This window comes from Nipponia nippon, unplaced genomic scaffold (genome assembly GCF_047370975.1).
Source record: "Nipponia nippon isolate SJK-2023a ecotype South Korea unplaced genomic scaffold, ASM4737097v1 scaffold_36, whole genome shotgun sequence".
Lineage (NCBI taxonomy): Eukaryota > Metazoa > Chordata > Aves > Pelecaniformes > Threskiornithidae > Nipponia > Nipponia nippon.
The window spans coordinates 530,913-550,632 of NW_028262354.1; the positions used below are offsets into that span (position 1 = coordinate 530,913).

A 19,720-nucleotide genomic window follows, 5' to 3' on the forward strand; every position below is an offset into this window, starting at 1 on the left:
GCGCTGAGCCCATCAATAAGTTACTCTGCACTGTGAACAAGCGAGGTGCGGAGATAGGGACCTCAAAGGTAGAGCACACCACACCATTGCTAAGGAGGCCGTCAGTGCCAAGGCTCCTACCACTGACACAATCCACATCAAAATCAGTGATAAATGGTTAGGACTGGCGTCAGCACGTCATGATTTAGGGGTTGCCATACATGCAGACTTTGAATTCAACACTTGGGCATCAATAAAGGTCCTCTCAGGCTTAGGAAGGGTAGGCTCCTAAGCCTGGGATGACTCAGTTCCTTGATGACTTTGTTCTCCGACGAATGGCCCTCAGCAGCCAGCACCGACAGCTGCAGGGCAAAACGGAGCAACACAGGGACACACCGGTGAGGCTTTAACGGCAGGTGATTTGGGCGCCAAGTGGAGCCAGCTCACCAGGACGCTCCCTGAGAAGTAAGGGATTACTGGGGCCTGGGAACAGACCCGTAGGTATCTGAGGAGCCTTCCATCATTCTTAGGAGAAGCAACTTCAGGTGGCTCCTGCGCTCTCTGAATCCATTTCCAGAAAGCACGGCAGGTCGAGCACTGCTCCAAGACATAGCCTTCAAGACACGGGAAGCACAGGGAGCAAAGCTAAGAGAAGCTTCTGCCATAACACCACTCCCTAGATGACAGGCTACCTGAGCTCGATGTAAACAAATGTATAATTTTTGTCAACAAGTGTAGGAGAGAAAAATGATACTAAATGCTACATACGGTTTAGGGGAGAGAGGGCTCACAGGGCAGTATGCAGAGCAAGCGTGCACCGCCAGCGTCCCGTCACACTGACGCAGGCAGTCATTTCAACTAGAGTAACTTCTCACTTCCCATCCTAACCTGACTTAACCATATACCGTTACGCGTTTGCTGCGTATTAAATGTAAGTGCAGTGTTTTCTTCTATAGTTTCTATATTTCCAGGACAAAAAGCACTTTGCAATTCTTGTGGTGAAAAGAATTACATGAATGCAAGTTACATTTTCATCTGATGGTGGAATTATCAAAAAGGAGTCAAGCTGTCAGGCTGATGTGCCGCATGGCACCCATTTTCTTGTCAACAACAACAGTGCTTTTTTGGATACGAGGACTCTGTGGAAACGGACAGACATATATGTTATACCAGCTAGCTATGCACGTATAAGTAATATAAGAAAGAACTGGTTTGAGTAGGATACAGGTAAAGCTAAAAGCAATCAAAGGAAATTAAGGAAAGAAAAAAATTAGGCCAAGCATCACTTCAAATATATTTAGCTTTCAGTAATTTTTCCTTTTATGTCCCAGTAATGAGACATTTTAAAACTAACCTGCAGGGAAAAATTTGGATCCAGCAGAAAGATGGAAAAAAGATAAGCTAAAAGATATTTCCATCTTTAGCTTGGAAATCCTGTTTCTTGATTTTTTGGACATGGCGTCGTTTCTGTCCAGTCCAGTACCGTGCTTCTGCTCTGTTCATTCAAGGGAGAACTTGCGGTTTGCGTACATCCACGTTAAGAAGGACAGTACACCTCAAGAGGTTCAAGCACACGTTCGTTAAGGCATGATCTTGAAAGTTAGATATTATCAAAATGGATGCTGTTATTTAAGAAAAGGATAAATTTTAGGTCTCCAGGCTTGCTTATAAGTGAATTACATCCTAGAGGGAAAAAAACCAAAACAAAATCCAACAAAACCTTACACTGGGAGAACGGATAGATTTAATGGGTCTTTTTCAGCCCTAGCTTGTAAGTCTTTTTAATTAATGTAAAACAAAATGCAAGACGACAGCCATGAGCATAAAAAACAGATTGCTGAAAGCTGGGATGACTCCAGACATGGCTCATTTCGTGAGCGTTCCACATAGTCACAACTTAAACTGGGATGTGACCCTCAGTTACTGGGCCAGCAGAGACTGCAGGGACTGAAGAGGTGACAGATGTCCCTGTGGCACTTTGCCACTCAAAATCCTCGCTGGCATCAAGCCAAAAAGGATTCCCCTGCAAGTCAAAGTCATGTCATACGAGCTGGGAGTGACTCGACAAACACAGCACTCGGGGAAGAAAAGGCCACGCTGTAGGCTGAAGAGTTTTGTTTGTATTGGTCCTGAAGTTAACGGGCCAAGCTATCTTCTGCCGCATCAATGCAAGCAAGAGGAGAATTTACTCCACCATAAAAACTGAAGCGCTCCAGAGCTATGCAAAACCAAGCACGTTTCTGTATTTTTCACCTAACAGCATCCATCCCAAAGCATTTAAAAGTCTGCCACTCAGTGAAGGAGAAAGGCTCCGTGACGGTGACCAAGAACACCCGGCACTACCAGCAGCATCTTCCTCACACCCATACAGATCAGCAAAACACAAATACAACCCACATCATCAAGCTTACCCTGAAACATACAGCCCTCACCCTGATGTTGAATACTTTGATGCTGAATACTTTCTTTTGACAGCGCTAACAGAGCTGACCAAGCTGCCAAGTCATAAATTCTGCCTGTTTGGAAAGTAACTGTGTCTTGCGGCTGTAAAGGTCATTCCCCTCCCTCCTCTCCTCCAAAGCAGACCAACACACACCTCCGAGATCTTCAGCAGTCTAAGAACAGTTCTCTGATTAAACACGATTTAAATTCTACAAACCCTCCTCAGCACGCGGACTTGCCCTGTGGGGCAGAAGCAGATCCCAACACGCAACACCGCAGCACGAGAAGAGGGCAAATCCGAGGCGGTTCCTGCAGGGGTACAAGATGCCAACGGCCCATCTGGCCGGGCAATTCCTGCGCGAGCAGGCGGCCCAGCAAACTGCACTCACTACTCAAGTCACTTCCACAGCAGTAATTTATGGTTAGATGGCATACTACAAGAGAGACACAAAAGAAAAAGGGCTACGGAAAGTGATAGATGGAGTCACAGCAAGTAACATCCCCACCCGACTGCAGCTTTTAACGTATGGAGTAAAATCTGAAGGTGGTGGTTCCCCAATGGCTACCAGTAATTCTGTGTGCAATCCAGCATAAAAGAACGAGCACATACAAGACGACAATCATAGGGAGCTACGCCTGTGACTTCACTCCCCTGGTACAGACCAGAGTGATTAAGGTCTAGAAACACAATACCGGCTTTTCAGGGAAAGGTTTCTCCAAAGCCTGCAAGGAACTAGGCCATTAGGAAAACCGTTCTGCGTGCCTCTGAACTGTACCTCACATACTAAAAAAATATTTCCAGCTAGCCTACAGCAGCAGTACGTGCAATCCTCCTAAACCCCTAACGCTCCCGCAGCCCAGAGAAGATGCAGGGCACAATCGGACCGCGCAATAAGGGACTGAGAAGGGAAGGCAAAACCATCACGATCTGGTTTCTTTTTCAACCTTCCTCGCTACATTTCCAAGTCAGATGCTGCAGCTCTGGATTCGTCTGCAGAGCTTGCCATGACCCTTATTTTTGAGAGGAACACACAAACAAATAAAGGACAAAGAAGAAAGTTTCTCAGACTGTTGTGATTCTGCACAATCCTTTCAAATTTAAGATGTGATGGCAGACTATCCAAATTAGATTCCTGTGCAAATCCCACTGCTTTTATGGGATCTGGGAATCATTTGGGTATCAGATTCTAAGGAGGCATATTTGAACTTGTCAGAAGAACATACAAATATTTTACTGATAAATATATTACTATTAGCAGATTATTTTTTTCAGTAGCCACGCTCGTTTTTCTTTTTTTTTTTTTTTAAACCATTCATCTAATTATAGCACACTGATATCACCAAGCCTTTATTAATTTCTCGTGATTGATTTAGAACATCTGTCTCAATTTACTTTTATTAGTAAAGCTATGAAATATTTATCACAACTGTATTACGTAGTGATATCTAATACATCTGGAGTTCAAGATACTTTTAAGACACTCCCAACAAAGATACCCGTTTCAAATAACGTACAGAATTCTGCTCGTTACTTGTGCGTCTGATCAAATTTTACTAAAAACAATGCAATGACTTTTAGGCGAGTTTGACAAACATATTGTTACAGCTCCTTAGTCCCAAGAATCCTAAACCCACTTTATATTTCAGCATATTAAGTCACTCGGAAAGATTGCTTAAGCTATCTCCGAAATGAAGCACAACAACTCTTTAATAGCAAAAACCCCCAGAATTATTCACCTTGGAATTTGGCCAACACACCAGTTTAACACATCTACTCTTGCAAAACACATCATGACGCACCAGGGTGACCCTGAGTAGTCAGGGCCTTCACTTTGTACCTTACCTGGAGGGCAATACTACCAATGGTAACTTCCACTGATGTCTAAGGACCCCAAATTCACTCTCGAGTCGAAGAAGACCAGCTGCTACTCCCTGTAGTCCCTGCAAGTTTTGGCACAACTCCCATCCAAGTTCTGCCCTGACACCTCCCTGTTCAGCCTGTGAAATCTCAGGTGCTCACAGCACACGGCAGCGTGACCGCAAGCGAGCCTCACGTTTCCCCTCTGCACCCCAAACCGTTCTAAATCCTGAAGGCACTTCTGCTTACCATTGCCGTTCACAAATATTGTCACTAGCGTCTTCTTAGCACTGTCACTATTCTGAGCCCCACTGCTACTGACTGACGTGGCTGCAGAGAGATTAGCACCTACGGATGCATGGGCAACAGCTGGCAGAGGGGCAGAAGCGGGCTGCAGACTCACTGACCCTGCTAGAAAGGAATGGCATAATTGTATTGAGAAAAAAATAGAGAAAGCACAATTTGTTTGTAGAGACACCATACTAGCACGCTGCTTGGCTGTACTGCCATACCGTCACGCTAGGTAACATTTTTAGCTTTGTACAATAGTCCATACTCACTTCCAGCTTCTTTAGTTCTGTGTTTTCTTTCAAATGGCACAAGCAAGAGAAATTCAACTTGAACTCAAGACCACTGTCAGTTTTCTCTCCATTCCAACCCGTCTATAACTGAATCACTTTGTCCTTCCAAGCACCCTCCTACCTTGACGCCTCTAAACACTGTTCAAAGGAAGCTCCTTGTAAGCCTTCCCTGGGAGGAAGGCCAGGGGAAGCAGGCGACAGCAGTCAGCAGTAGAAGCATCCCCTTCCCGAAGCAGAGACAGCCTCATTCTCCTCCCTTCCAAATATCGACGAGCCTCCCAAAGCCCCGAGTGTGGAATACTTCCACAAACACCCTGCGTATAACCACGAGCGGTGTGGAACAGCTCCTGCCGAGGAGTTCGCAGCAGTGACTACCAAGAACGCTCCCGCAGCACTTCACACTAGGATCAGAGCTTAGGATGGCACAGTCAGAAATGCGAGATGTTGAATCACCACCGTTACTTATTCCTGGCCTACAACAAGATACAGACCCATCTCTATTCCAGATATTAAGCTGCTGCTTTGCTTGATCTTGACCAAGAAAAAGGTAATTGAAATGGCTGAACAAAAGCCTAACTTATTAAACATGCCAGTCTACTTCACCCACACACATAACTGGGGTAAGAATTCTTTTTTCCACACACCAGACTCAAGCGTGCGGCAAGAACCAAAGGGACCACGAATAAAAGGTTTTTCTTATTATAGTCGTGTTTCATTTACTCCCAAATTGTGAAACGCTCATCACCAAGGTTCAACCTGTGTAAGACAGGTATATGCACAACAGCCCAACTCCCTGTGTTGACACTAACAGAAACCAACAGTCAGCAAGCACCACCCTTGGGTCTTTCCTTAGTTGGGGCTCCATTACCAATGGAATGATTATACAGAATCTGAAAAACATAAAGCCTCCCATCTGGCAATTACTGCTTTTTTGAGTCCAAATTTCTCATTATTTCAGACAACTAGTGGATAACAACATACTCTGACCTGCACATTAAACACAAACTCTGAACATCAAAGTTACACATCTTTCCATTTGCAGAAAACAGGTGAAAAAAACAAACAAACCAACCAACCCACAAAAACCCAACTGAAACTGATTGTATCAAATCACAGGTTAAATAAGTAATAATAAACAAGTTTTAATCTCCCTAGTTTGACTACGTAAGTTAAGTCACAGGAAATACAATTCACCAATCAAATACCTGACTTCCCCACTCATTTCAGAACTGCTAGAAGGATCAAAAGTCACTCACCACTGAACGCTAATACATACCGAAGCACTTTGTAAAAGAAAAAGCATCAGGTTCTATGTAAATTATCCATTCTCCACTTTTAAGAAACTACTACTTTGGCTGTAGAACGCGAATAACTTAGCCAAAGTTCCCTTCTCATTTTTCAAACAGGCCACCCTTTCCAACACCTGCAAAAATCTTACTTCTCTCGCACAGAGAAAAAAAAAGCAGTTTCCGGCCCCCTAAACTACTTATTCACAGGACAGCTGGCCTTGCGCAGCAGCACCACCATGTCAGCTCTACCCAGCACCCAAAGCTCTGTGCACAAACGGAGAAATTGAAATTGGTTACACGACTCATTAGCAGGTTTTTTAGCTATCAAATAAGACTACTTACTGGATAGGATGTAAGCAATCACTGCCATTTCCCTTTAATTTTAACACCGATAACAGGAATAATTCTAGACTAAAATAGTTAATTACCCGTAGCAGTTTTATCAACTGAATTATAATCCTCAACAACAGAATCTTCGATCACATCACTGATTTTCTGCCATGGTTCCAGCTCCTCCTCCTCACATTCCATAAAAAGGTCCGTGTCCGCCATCCTGCAAAGGGAAAAGAAGAGAAACCTTTATTGGAAAACTGTGTTTTGTCGGACAGCAAAAGTCTCATTATAAGAAAAATTCTAACGTCAGAAATACGAACAATGTTTTTATTTCCTAGTATTCCAAAGAAAAAAAATTGACTCCACATCCTACTTTAATGGGCTGTGTTTCCTTTTCGGATAAATCAGTGAAGCTGGTGCTGAAACCCCTTGGTTTTGACTTAAAATTGCAGTGGTTTTGCCTCCCTTGCATAAGAAAGCCAACCTAACAGCTCTGAAATCAGAAGTCACCGCCCCAAAACCCCAGTACGTTTAAATAAATTAATAACTGTGACTGAAAGAAGGAAGAACCATGGGTTTTGTTCTGTTCGTGGTTTTGAATATTCTAGGATTACTGCCAACACACGTGACAGAGGTTGAATATCCAAGCTTAAACGAGTAAAAAGTGCGTGCACAAACGTGCGAACAGTCCTCAGCTAACCTCAGCCGCCCGCTCCGATCAAACCCGCGTGCACCCAAACCCCTGCCCGCTCCCCCAGCCCCAGCTCCTGATCTTCCTTGTAGCAGGGAATGTGACAGCCAATTATCAACGAGTTCAAGGGGAATAAAACCCAAAAAACCAAAGGTGTTTTCTGCAATCCATAGTTATTGTCTTTCAACTCAAACGAATGTTCTCTTGATCTCCGGAGCAAAGCACCCGATTTACCTTCTCCGCACTGCTCGTTACTGGGTATAACCATTGCCATATTTTTTAGGGAAAAGACAACAGCCAATTCCAGCCTGTTTTGCCTCTCCTCATGAAGAAGTCTCTCTCGTTCTTGCCACCGATCTCTAAAACTTCTATTTTGGCTACGTCTTTGTGAGACAGGGAAGCAGAAACAAAGGCAATTGCAAAGCAGGGGGTGCGTCACTGCTAACGTAACGACCTTACAACACTGTAATTCACAGTGGTACTTTTTGCTCCACTATTTACATATCGTCCCACTTGTTCGCCTGTCTGAGCGCCGCTGCACACAGAACACAAGTTTTTATGGATCTGCCTACAGTGAAAGTCAAGTATTTTCTCCTGGAGCTGCATCTAATCTAGACCTCAATGATGTATAAATCTGGATGTGTTTAAAGTTACAAGTTCAATTAAACATTCAGACCACCAAGCCAGAATTAAAAACAAGACGATTCACAATTATCAACAGTCTCAAGTGTCCTACAGGAGATCTCTTCTCAGAAGGCGGGAGAGTTGCCACCAAAGGTCTCCAAAAAGCTGATTTTCACTGCTCTTATTGAGATCTAACCAACAGGCACACATTTCCAATCACGCTTTGACAACTTACAAGCCACGAAGCCAAGCTGCTGACACGAGCTTTCTCCCAGACCTACTCTTGCATTGCTTCAGGATTTGGCTGTTTCTAAACTTCACTTATAAATTACACTTATGCAAAGTTTTCATTCTCCTTAATAAGACATTTAGGAGTCTTTAACCACTATGACCAATTCTAGAAGCTCAATGGCATTTTTAAAGGAAATAAGGATTATTATAGGAAATAAGACACGACAAAACCTGAGTTTCCTCATTTCCCACCTGGGTTACAGTAAAAACGGAGTCGATTCTTCCCCTGTACTGACAACCACTAGACAGGCTGGCAAGCAGAACAAGTGGCAGTTCTGTACTGTAAGTGAATGGGGATCAAGATGTCTAGAAGGGATTTTGCTCTTCTTGATTACATTTGGGTGGCAAAAGAGACTGCTACGATTGCATTTTGTCATCTCTACTACCACTTGACAGCCATAAAAATCTGATGAGAAATGGTCTGAGACAAACTGGCCAAAATAAACAGCTTATAATAGGGGACAAGCAAGAAAATATCCAACTCGTGCAGACAATCTGTGTTTTCAATAGCCACAGAAAACAGTGATGACCAGGAGGCTTAAGCACAGAGTAACATTTATTAGCTCACTGTTGAAAAACTAGAGGAGATGTAGCTTTAAAATATAAGCTGGATTAAGTAACCACAGAGCAATTAAATTATGAGTCTTATATCATTATGCTATGTCTACCCTTCTTATCCTAACAGTCATAATTCTGGCCAAACAAATGCTCAATCTGCTATAAACTTCAGTTTGTAAATCAGCCTACAGCCAGGATTTACAGGAGTGGCTGCTAAGACTGTGGGTGCAACCGCCTTCTGCAAACGCAGCCTTTAATTTGTGTTTGCCACACTAGCTGTGAAATGCAAAAGCACGATCGTCAGGAATTTCCTGTAATACAACATGAAGCCAAAACAAAATTTCGACAAATGCTGATCCGAAGTATCTGTCTTAACCAGGTAAGCCTCAAAAAACCCCCCCAAGCCCTGAAAACTTGTTATTGTTTGCCAAATCCAAATTGCCAGCCCTTTTTTTGAAGCAACACATCGCATTGTTTTCCCTTAGATACAGACAGCCTCTCAGACTCTCATTTTTCTGTGTTGCGTTTGTCTAAAAAGCATTCGCAGAGCTCATACTGCGATGCTGTAGTCGCATGATGGTGTTTTACTAAGAAATACTCATTTTAGTTCTATGCTTGGTTATACTAATACATGTAATTCTCACTTCCCAATTATGCTTTTGAAGCACAGTAACATTCATTTTAAGAATAACATAAAGAATGACGCTCAAAGGCAGCCCGTCGTGCCACTCGTGTTCGGTAGCTGATCTTCTTTTGTTGCCCACTTCCGCCACACTCATATCGATAAAAGAGTAAAAAAGTCATTCGTCTTCTCCTGCGTGCAGCTCCGAGGGGCTAGTCCTGCCATCGCTCCTGCGAGGACACAGAGCAGCGGCGCTTTGAGCTAAACTGGTTTACGCCTATTCACACATACTGCCAACTTGAAATGTTTATTTAATATCGCCATCCCCGTGCCTCAAAACGTTGCGTATTTACAATGCAGAATCTCAAACAATACAGTAAATGAAAACATTCCTGTATAATTTCACTTTCGATCTCTACAAAATCGGATGTGCCCTTCTTTTATGAAGGCCTTTGAAAGACGAAGAGCCCTCAAAGTCCAACCCAGCTCACAAATAACTCACTCCTACCAAGACTACCTCTTCTGGTCTTTTAAGGGGGGTGGGGGGACCTAAATAGATGGCGCAAATCGAGGGTGTTTGTGGGCTCGTTCAGCTATCAGGAAAAACTCTTGGTGGAGAAATATTATCCAGTATGGGGATTTTACAAGGGAAGCATAAAGAATCCTGTCTCTCTGAACACAAGTAGGAACAAGAGAGAATTTCGAGTCCTTCTCAGTCAACTTTTAGCCTAAAAAGTACACTTGCCGGAACTTTAAATGACCTTGCCTCTTCCAGCTGGCCCCCAAGCTGCTCCGGTGTTCTGTCCAGAGACGCAAGCGCATCTCCACGGCCGTTTTCTCCTCACTCTCAGCACACCCTCCCGGAGCGCTTTCAGCTGAGTAGCAGCTCAGGCTTGCCGAGTCGGCCAGCGGATCCACCAGCCAGTTGTCAGCAAGCAAAGGGACATTTAATGGCTCTGCACGCAAAATGACGAGGCTGCGCTTTGCACACTGTAACACTGCCTGGAGCACAACACAGAGAGACTTAAACCAACCAGGGAGTCCAAGAGAGGTAGAAAATGGGATCTTCAAGAGAAGATGGAACGACCTGGAGTTTTCCATCTATAGAGGAGATTACCGAAGCACAATGATCTTCAGATATGTAAAAGGCTATTGCAAAGTGGAAGGGAGCGGTCTGTTCTCCACATCTGCGATGGAAACAAGAAACGAAGGGCTCGAACTGAAGAACAGAAGACTCCAACTTAAATACCAAAAAACCTTCTAGGAATAAGGATGAAGGACTGCAACAGGCTGTCCGGGGAACTCATGAGACTGCCAGTTCTGGATGCCCCTGGAAGAGACAGATCTGTAGGAGAAGGTATACATACTGTAGGGAAGCAAGGTCGATTGCATGTCTTGCTGGGGACATCTGAGGCTCCAAAAATATTACCAGATATTTTTGCACTACTACAAAACAGCAAGCATACTTTTGTTGTTGACACCGAGGCTTTTGCTATAGGAAGCAATTAAATACTCCTGTAACAGTTAATTCTTTTCATCTTGCTGAATACAGAAAACATTACTAATAAATACAGCACATAAACCAAATTACCCCAACTTAACACATCCAAATTCCTGCTCATAAATACTGTATAAAGCAGTAGTTGTTCAAATACGTCCATTAAACTTTTCAGAAACGTGTGCCTGAAATTAGTCTTAGTAAAATGTCTTCTAATCAATGAGAAAAAATAGCCAACTGGTTTAAAAAAAAACATCAAGCCTCTTACTTGTCAAATAAAATTACATTAGTATATTTTAAAAAAAAGAAATCAAGGAGTATTGTAATAATCCTAATATACAATTAACGAAGTGTATTACATTAAGCATGAAAAAACTCACATTCTCCATAGCACCCATTACCTGCACGCTTCAAAGACATTACTCGCTTCCTCATTTACATAAAACCTGCAGTGTGTAAAAAATTTTATTAACCTTATCTCAAAGGTGGGAAACAGAGTTCAGCGAAATTAAGTGACTTGCCAAAGATTCTACTAGCAGTGAGTGGCTTAGTCAGAAATAAAACTCAAGATGCCCAGCCCTTGTTCACATAATTGAACACAAACTCAAACTTCCTCCTGTTCTGTTAAAAAAAAAAAAAAAAAGGAAAAAAAAAGACGACAAAAATAATCTCTGAATGACACAGGGCAAGAAAACAGGTTCCAAGAAATGAAGCTCTGAAGTAGAGGTTTATGCTAGAGATCTGCTTAGCAAGGGAAAACAGGAATCAAAGAGCCTTAAATATTATTTTCTCTGCCTGTTAACATAAACTTTTTTATAATTACAAGATCTTAGTGAAAACAAGCAAAATCTCATACGAGAAATACACGAAGATCTTGAATGGATAACCATTACAACTGATCAATAACTACATATTTATGATTTTCAATATTCATCCTTCACAGAAGCATCTAGAAAAAAATCCTCCGTGAAGCTTCTAGGACAAAGCTTCTCTTCGCTGGCAAAACCGGTGACGCTCACAACAGTAACCGTTTGTCTGGAATCATATTACTCCACGCCGGACAAGTAACAGTGCCTTAATGCTATAGTGATGGGCAGTCTATAAATAGTCAGGATAAATAACCTGCTCTATTAATTAAAGCACGCACACATGTCTGCCCAGGAAGGTTAGAACTACAGAGGAAGTCTTTGCACACATTGTTAAAAAAAATAAAATTATTCAACACCTCATAATTATTCAAAAGATGCAAAGACAAAATGCTAAAGAGACTGTACTTACAAGCTTCTTTTGACACTAACTTACATTATGCGCATAGTATTTCATCTGTTCATATCAACTGAACTAAGAAAATGTCTCCTCTCTTCTATAATGTAACAGCTTTGTTTTTCAAAGCTTTGATCTTGAATATTTTTGTATGTAGGAAGCCTTTGCTCAATAAAATGATTAATCCCAATGATAAATACTCTACATTTAGCTTTTCAGCACATAGTTGGCAGATGCTTGGTTGAAAAAATATGGATGCCAAAAAAATGTACAAAAAAAAAAAATTACAGGAGTGTTCTAGACACACTGCAAGAAATAAAGCCTTTCAGACCGAAAGGTATTTTCTCTCCCCTTTAGCTGGAAAATGGGAGAAGACCTTCAGGGGAAGAGCCAACCTATATTAGCTTTACACAAATAACTGGCACGACTGCAAGACACAGACCCTTCATTTTTTGTCAGCTGATGTGGTTCGTACTCACTGCTGCCATACAGGGGAAAAAAGCCAACAGCCCTGTAACTCTTGAATTCCAAGGCCGGCCACCTGATTACATTCTCCGGTCAACGTGACCACCATTACCGGGGGAAATCCAACGACAAAGATTTTTTATTTGCATACAACTAGACAGGCTACCCTGTCATGAGAAACGGAGAAATCCTTTTCTTTTCTCCTGTTTCACTGAAGGAAAAAAAAAAAAAAAAAAAATCTCCCTTGTAATTTCAACTGAAATTTGGAATCCGGGATCCAAATGCATTTATCAACGAACCACTTTCACACAGTTAGAAAGCGATCAGATATAATCCCTCCAGCCTGTCATTATTTTCTCAAGAGAAAATGACGGAACAGGTAGAAAGGACAAAACATTGTACTCCGGTTTAAAAGATCTCTGGCACTTTCGGTCTTCAAAACCATCTCAATAAACAAAATAAACACTTAGCCCAGTTTCTCCACCTAAATGAGGTGGCAAACAAAGGACTCGGCTACCACAATGCAACTTTTAACGCAGTAAATTCACCGGCTTCGAGTGATGCAAGCAGAGAGAATCGGGTCCCAAGTGTTTTCCATTATCTAAAGCACCTGTGGATAGCAGGTTTTACGTGACAGCTGCAGAATAAGGCAGCTGCGTCTCATTGAAGTGATCTCTAAAAGATGTGTGGTTATATATTTACAGTTTCATTCACAGCTTGATATTATTTGACACAAAGCAAACAAGTTATGACATACATATGCTGTATATACAGACGCACTCTTCTTTTCAAAAAGGACTTCAAATTAATGACTTGTTCACAGTGTTCTTCAAAATTCAGATGATGGGATGCGCTACTCTTGCTATACGAGCTTCACTTTCTAAGGCTTTTAATTAAAAAAATGTATAAATAAATCGGTACTTGTCAGGGCACCGCTGGTGGCCCAATTTCTGCCTACTGGGTGAAATCATCTGCAACACAATCAGTCTTAAGGGCATACTAGCAGGTCAGAAATAAATACGTACTCCGTGACACAGGTGACTTGGTAAAGCAAAAAGCGGAATTTTGTTCAAAGAGGAGGGTCGGAGACTACTACTACCTGGAATTTCAGGAGGGACGGAGACCGTTACCCGGAATTTCACGCCGTCCTCCCTCCAACACGATGTCACCTAGAGAGGTACGAATACAGCCACGTGCTTTGCTGATGGAAAACCAAGGCAGAACTCGTCAGCCTCGCGCAACTCAAACGCGGGAAGTTTTGATAGCGCAGCGAAGCACCCGGGAACCTCTGCTCCCACCCCTCGCTCCCCCGGACCCGAGCTGCCGGTACTGCCTTTCTCCAGGCAGGAATGAACTCCAGGGGCAAACGCATTCACGCTCTGACCATCGCAAAACGGGTAGCAAATTCAGTAATTTTAAGTAACAGATATCCTAATCTTAAAAGATATCACCAAGCCTTCACGAATCCCAATTTAAAGCTTTATTCACATTTTCAAAAGAGAATATGCGTCTTCGTGTGAATTTACAACACAAAAACGCCCAAGTGAATATGCAGCGAGAATCAACCCAAGTATTAGCACCCAGCATTCGCATACCAGTATTTTTTTTTCTTTTTTAAAGAAAAAAGTCCTGACTGACTCCAGTGGGGAACCCATGCTTACAGCTGACTGGTAGTGAAGGACTGAATAAAGTTGAGGGAATGATGAGGGGATAGTTTATGAACTTTAAAGATGGGCCTTGCATCTTCCAAAAGTCTACAACTAACAAATTTTAGTGCAAAGGTGACTTCTGCAAGTTCTCGCACAGAGCTTCCACCTCAGTCGCCGATGCCACAGCTGGCAGCGGAGCAGTTTGGGCCAGCGCTGGCACAAAGCAGCCCCAGAACAAAGAGTACGTCCCTGCAGCGGATCTGCGTAGGGAACCTCTGCAACAGCTCCCGGAGAGAAGAGGCTGCGGGCTGGCAATCGGGCTTTGGGGAAGGAGGAAATACACCCGGGGCACGCTGCGTCCTACCGACCCCACCGAAACGAGGGAAGGCGGCTGCTCTGCCCTGCAACGAAAGGCAGAGGTAGGCTGTGCACAAACCACATCCCAGAAGATGACATTTTTAGCACCAAGCACATAAACTTTCTTCATCCTTCTTGCCAAAGGTTTGTCACTTCTTATGCCAGTCTAGATTTGCCACTGAAGATTTAATTGCAGCATGGTTATAATGTTATCCACACCTTTCCCCCCAACTATAAAACAACCTCCTCCCCTCCTGTCAGTCCAGAAAAGAAAATCTAAAATCTAAGATTGAGGGCCTGTCTTTAAGAGACCTACAAATAAGCTTGAGGAGATGATTCGACGCGTGCTCTAGGACAGAAATAAATGCATTAATCAACTTCTCTTGTCCAAGTTCTCCTTCTGAATGGCCACGTCTTCTCTCCATCGGGTCTTCCCCGGGTGAACACGCAGCCTCAACACAACTGCTCTCTTGTTACTTATTTTCTCACTTACTTTCAAGAACGTGTACTTAACAGCAAGGAACGTATCTTAGCTTTTTGAGAACCTAGAAACCTGATGAGGTTACATTAAATGCAAATGAATCCTACGATAAAGGTTTCTGCTGTCAAGACACGCTGCAATCCCTGCCCTGAAAAAAAGATAATGCTCTTCAGTGGCTTTTAATGACTAACTGGCACAGCCTAAAGCTGATATAATCTAAGCGATGAGAATACATATCGGATGATGTTTTCATTACTGTTTATGTGGCTGCTCCTCACGAGCAACACCTCCGAAAGCAGAGGGGAGGTGAAAGGTGCTGCGCAAGCTGAATGCCAGAGCTCAACAGTTACATCCTTCGGGCCAAGGTAAATTTACTTTTTGTTGACTGATGTGGTTGACTTGACTTTGCTGGGTACTGAAATGATTTCAAAAAGCATTTCCTATGAATGCTATCATTTAAAGTCCTATATGTTTTATTAAAGGCTTTGAAGTGTGTGATGCCTACTAATTAAAATGTATTATTACACACTCATTTATAACGATTGTTATCTACCTTAAAGTTTGAGCTGCAGAGTGATGAAAACAAACCGCTTTATGATTAGTTGTGTCTACAGGCTGGCTCAACACTGCTGGCGTGTTTTGCGTGCACAGGACTACCTTGAAGCTTCTAGCGTCCAAGAGCGTGTCTGTAGCTAATGTTTCTGCTACGGGCTCCTTTGTGAGGAGACAGTATGGAGCACCCCCCTCATGTCAACGTGGATGGAGGTCTACTCGCAGAAGACAGTCGGAGGTTCTCTGACAGCATCTAAGCAGCTGTGGGGATGGTGCACACAAACAACGTAACCGTATCGATCCACAAACACAAGACCAGCTGTAAGCAACATGGGCAGAACCCCGCACCCAGACAGAGCTTAAAGCGGCAAGGGAGAGCGGGCTCTCTGGGCGGGCAGCCCTGCAGGACAGCCTTAGGCACGCTAATAATTATGGGACTGAAAAAAAGATGTGCATGCAGGAAGCTTGGCTTCACGTTCACGGATAAAAATTAACAACTGCAGCAACCCGAAGCTATGAGACAGCGTACACGGAGAACCAGAGCAGGGAAGATGTGTAATTTGTATATCCTTGCAAAGTATTTCCTAAAAGAAGCAACAGATCCCCCCAACCCTCTAACCCCCACATTCGATCACTCACTCCTGCCCCATTTGGTATGTCTTGGTGACAGCTGCAACTGCTGCCAAGTTAATAAAAATAAAGCTGTGTGTGTTGTCATGTGTTGCGTGTTTTCTGCAAGGGAGTTGGGCAGCAGGCTTCATGCCTCTCCGTCATCTCCACACATGCTTCGTGTCGCATCCCAGCCAAGGGGAAGAAGCAGAGCGCGAGGATGCCCTAATGCAGCAGCCCGGATTTCCCCAGACAGGCGGAAGAGCAGGACCACAGCAAGGGCCGGGCAAACGTCTTGATGACACCAAACATCTGATTTTTAATATCTGTAGCCAGAAGAATCAGCCACGGGGTATTCCGCCTAAGTCTGTCAGTGAGCCCAGTCCTGCTCCAGAAGAACCCGCTAAGCTGAATTCCTGGCCCAGCAATGGGGCGGGCGAGCAGGTATGCCAGGGGCACGCTGCTTACCGGGGGGAAGGCGCTGGCCAAGGGCGGCGAGCGATCCAAGGTTTCGTGTCAGTGTAAGGGAACGGGGCAGGTGAGGAAGCATAGGGAGAGGGCCTGCAAGCTCAGGGAAACAAATAAAAAGAACATTTTCCCCTCTACACCGAGGCAGATGTGCTGGGGAAGAGCCCCTTCCACTGGGGCCGCGGGCAGGGAGCCCGGCGCTGAGGCCGCTCGTGTCACCAGAGGACGACACCGAAGGGAGAAGCGAGCGGCCGGGCAAGGAGACCCCCGGGCCAGGGGAAGCCGCTGGGGAGAGGCGCAGGCCGGCAGGGCCAGCTCCCCCCGGCCTCGGACCAGGCGGCAACGCCGAGGGGGAACCGCTCTGTGGAGGTGGGGAACGCGCAGGCCGAGGGGGCTCTCGCCCTCTGAAGGGGTGGGCAGAGGCTCCCCCCACCGTTGCCCTCCCTTACACAGGGGCAGAAAGGACATTTCTCCAGAGGAGCACAGCAAAACCCACCCTCGGCGTATTGTGGCGGCTAAGAAAGAGAGAGAAAAATAATCCCCGTGCCCAACATGGCCGCCCACCCAGCACCAGCCCTGGGAAAAGGAGGAGGGGGAGGCACGACGGGGAGGAGGCGGCCGCCCCCTCCCCCGGGCACGGCGACCCCGCCAGCGGCGGGGGGCGGCCCCGCTCGGCGCCGGGGGGGGGGGTGTGCGGCGGCGGGGGGGCTGAGCGGAGGGAGCCGCCGGTGCCGCTTCACCGCCCCCCCCCCCCCCACCGGCGGAGGGGGGTGTGCGCGGATCCCTCCGCCTCCCCTCAGCGCCCCGGCGAGCGGCGGCGGGGCGGCATTCCGCCGCCCAGCGGGAACCGCCGCCGCCGCGGCTCCTCCCCGTCCCCCGCCTCGGCAGCCCCGAGCCCTCCCTCCTCCTCCTCCCGCCGCCGCCGCCGCCGCCGCTTTGTGTACGGCGCGCTCCGGCCCGGCCGCCGCCACCCCCCCCCCCCCCTTCTCCCCCAGACCCGGGCGGTTCGAACCGGTTCCAACGGTCACCAACCGGCGGCGCGGCGCCGCCCCCCCCCCCCCCCCCGCCCCCACATAACGGGCTCGCAGCGCCTCACCTTCCTCCGCCGCCGCCGCGCTCTGCCGCCGCCGCCGCCGCCGCGGCCCCTCGCTCTTAAAGGGCTCCGCCGCTCTCCGGGCGAGGCGACCGGCAGGGGAGGGCAGGTGGCATGAGCCCGCGGGAGCCCCGAGCGCGATGCTGAGGAGGAGGAGGAATTATCTCTGTTTCTGCGCTCCCTCCGTACGTTCTGGCGGGGGGCGGCTCCGTGCTTTGCGTGTGTCTCCCCCCCCCGCCACCCCCCGTCAGAGCAGAGAGGGGGAAGGGAAAAAACAAAAAAAAAAGCCCGCCCGGCGGGCTGATACACGCGCGAAGCGCCCGCAGACACACGGACACACACACACACACACATACACACACACACACAAAAAGGGGACCTGGCCGGCGGAGGGATACGGTGACGTCATTTCCTTCTGGGCCGCGGGGCGGCGGGGGGATTGGCGCGCGGAGCGGTGACGTCACCGGGAGGCCGGCGCTGCCGCTGCCCTGGCCCTGACGAAGTTTGTCAGAAGCACAAATGACGCGGGGGGGTTCGCGCCCCTCCCCGCCCTCCCCTCAGCGGCGGCCGCCCCGGGGGGCGGCGAGCGCGCGGGGCTCGGGGCAGGCGGCGGGAGCGGCGCCCTGCGCGAGGCGCCCGCCGCCATCTCCTCAGCGGGCCCCGAGGGGCCCCCGCCCCGCCGCCCCGGGAGGCGCCCGGCGCCCCGCACCGGCTCCCGTCGGAGCTGGCCCGCAGCGAGGCTCGGCCGCCCCGCCAGGCCCCTCGGGGCCGGGGGGAATCCAGCCCTCCGCGCCGTGGCCGAGCTAGGAGGCGGCTGGCCTTGGCGTCGGCGGTCTCCAGCCAAAACCCCCCACCTGTAGCCCGCGTTGTCTTTGGCTTTACCTGTAGCTGTGGAATTTGCCGCCTTCGGTGGCGTTCATGGCGTCTTAGACCCACCAGGCACCGTAGGTTGGCAGTATGGCGAGGATTCACTGCTACCATCTACAGGTGTAGGGGTAATTAGGTTATTGATGTTGCAATTAGCTCTGATGTCTTAACCGCAGGATTATTTTGGTGGCTAGCAGCGTTGTCCGGAGTCGAGCCTGCTGCCTTTGCCCAGCAGCCTTTTGTTTTCTTGGGGAAGGTGGGGAGAACCTGGCGCGGTCACGGGGCTGGAACCCATCACCCATAACAAGTAACGTGTTCGTGACGTTGCTGCGATTCAAACACGTTTTTGGTGGCTGTGTTCCCAAACGAGATACATTTAGTGATGGAAGAGACTTCCAAGGTCCAAAAACTGTTAAGCCGCCTTTTTGATGAAACTATTCCTTATCTTGACGTCGTATGTCTCTCTGTGAGACTCGTAATTGCGTCAGAAGTTGGCGCAGGTCCCGTCCCTGGGGGACGGCGTCGAGGGGGAGGCTGAGGATTCGATTGCTGTGAAGTTCTCCACAGCTTCTGTGGAGGCTTCCCCGCGGTCGGGACGGGCGGGCACGGCAGCGCGACGGCGCCCGGAGCTGTCCGCCTGGCTGCTGGGGCTCCGCTTCGGCAGATACGCAAGCCTGTCCCTAACTTTGTGTACGTAAACGATCCAAATGCAATCAAAGCAACTACATAAACGCTTAAAATTGTGCGCTTGCTTAAGTACATTGCTGGATCGGTGCCATCTAAGTTCTCCTGCGCTGTCAAGCCAACGTGTCATCAGTGACTACGTTTCTCCCTAGCATAAATTCAGAATATCTTTAATAATGAACTTCTTATCGTGATTATATCTTTAATAATGAACTTATTGTGATTATATCTTTAATAATGAACTTCTTATTGTGAATAATTTAGCAACGATGGAACATACAGCTTTTAACTCCGTACAGTACGGACCGAGTACTGAAGATCGTATGGTTAAAATGGATAATGCATGTTTTTTATTCATAGTTAACGTATTTAACAAAAATATATATTTTATAACTCTGTTAACATTTATGTCTTCGGCATACTTTGAAATGTCATTTTATTTATTAATCTTAAAACACTCTTAGGA

The 19,720-nt window shown here is 46.5% G+C and overlaps 1 protein-coding gene across 3 annotated transcripts in view; it reads right to left on the reverse strand.

The window, feature by feature from the left end:
* Positions 1 to 18,092, reverse strand: part of POGZ (pogo transposable element derived with ZNF domain) — a 37,864-nt gene extending 19,772 nt beyond the window's left edge. For all 3 annotated transcript variants that reach the window (XM_087772666.1, XM_087772659.1, XM_087772657.1), the window contains exons 1-2: positions 17,707 to 18,092; positions 6,578 to 6,702 (exon numbers count right to left, since the gene is read on the reverse strand). In XM_087772666.1, the coding sequence (XP_087628792.1) occupies positions 6,578 to 6,701 (124 nt within the window). In that variant the 5' untranslated portion in view covers position 6,702; positions 17,707 to 18,092. The remainder of the gene's footprint in view (positions 1 to 6,577; positions 6,703 to 17,706) is intronic.
* Between the last annotated feature and the right edge of the window lie 1,628 nt (positions 18,093 to 19,720).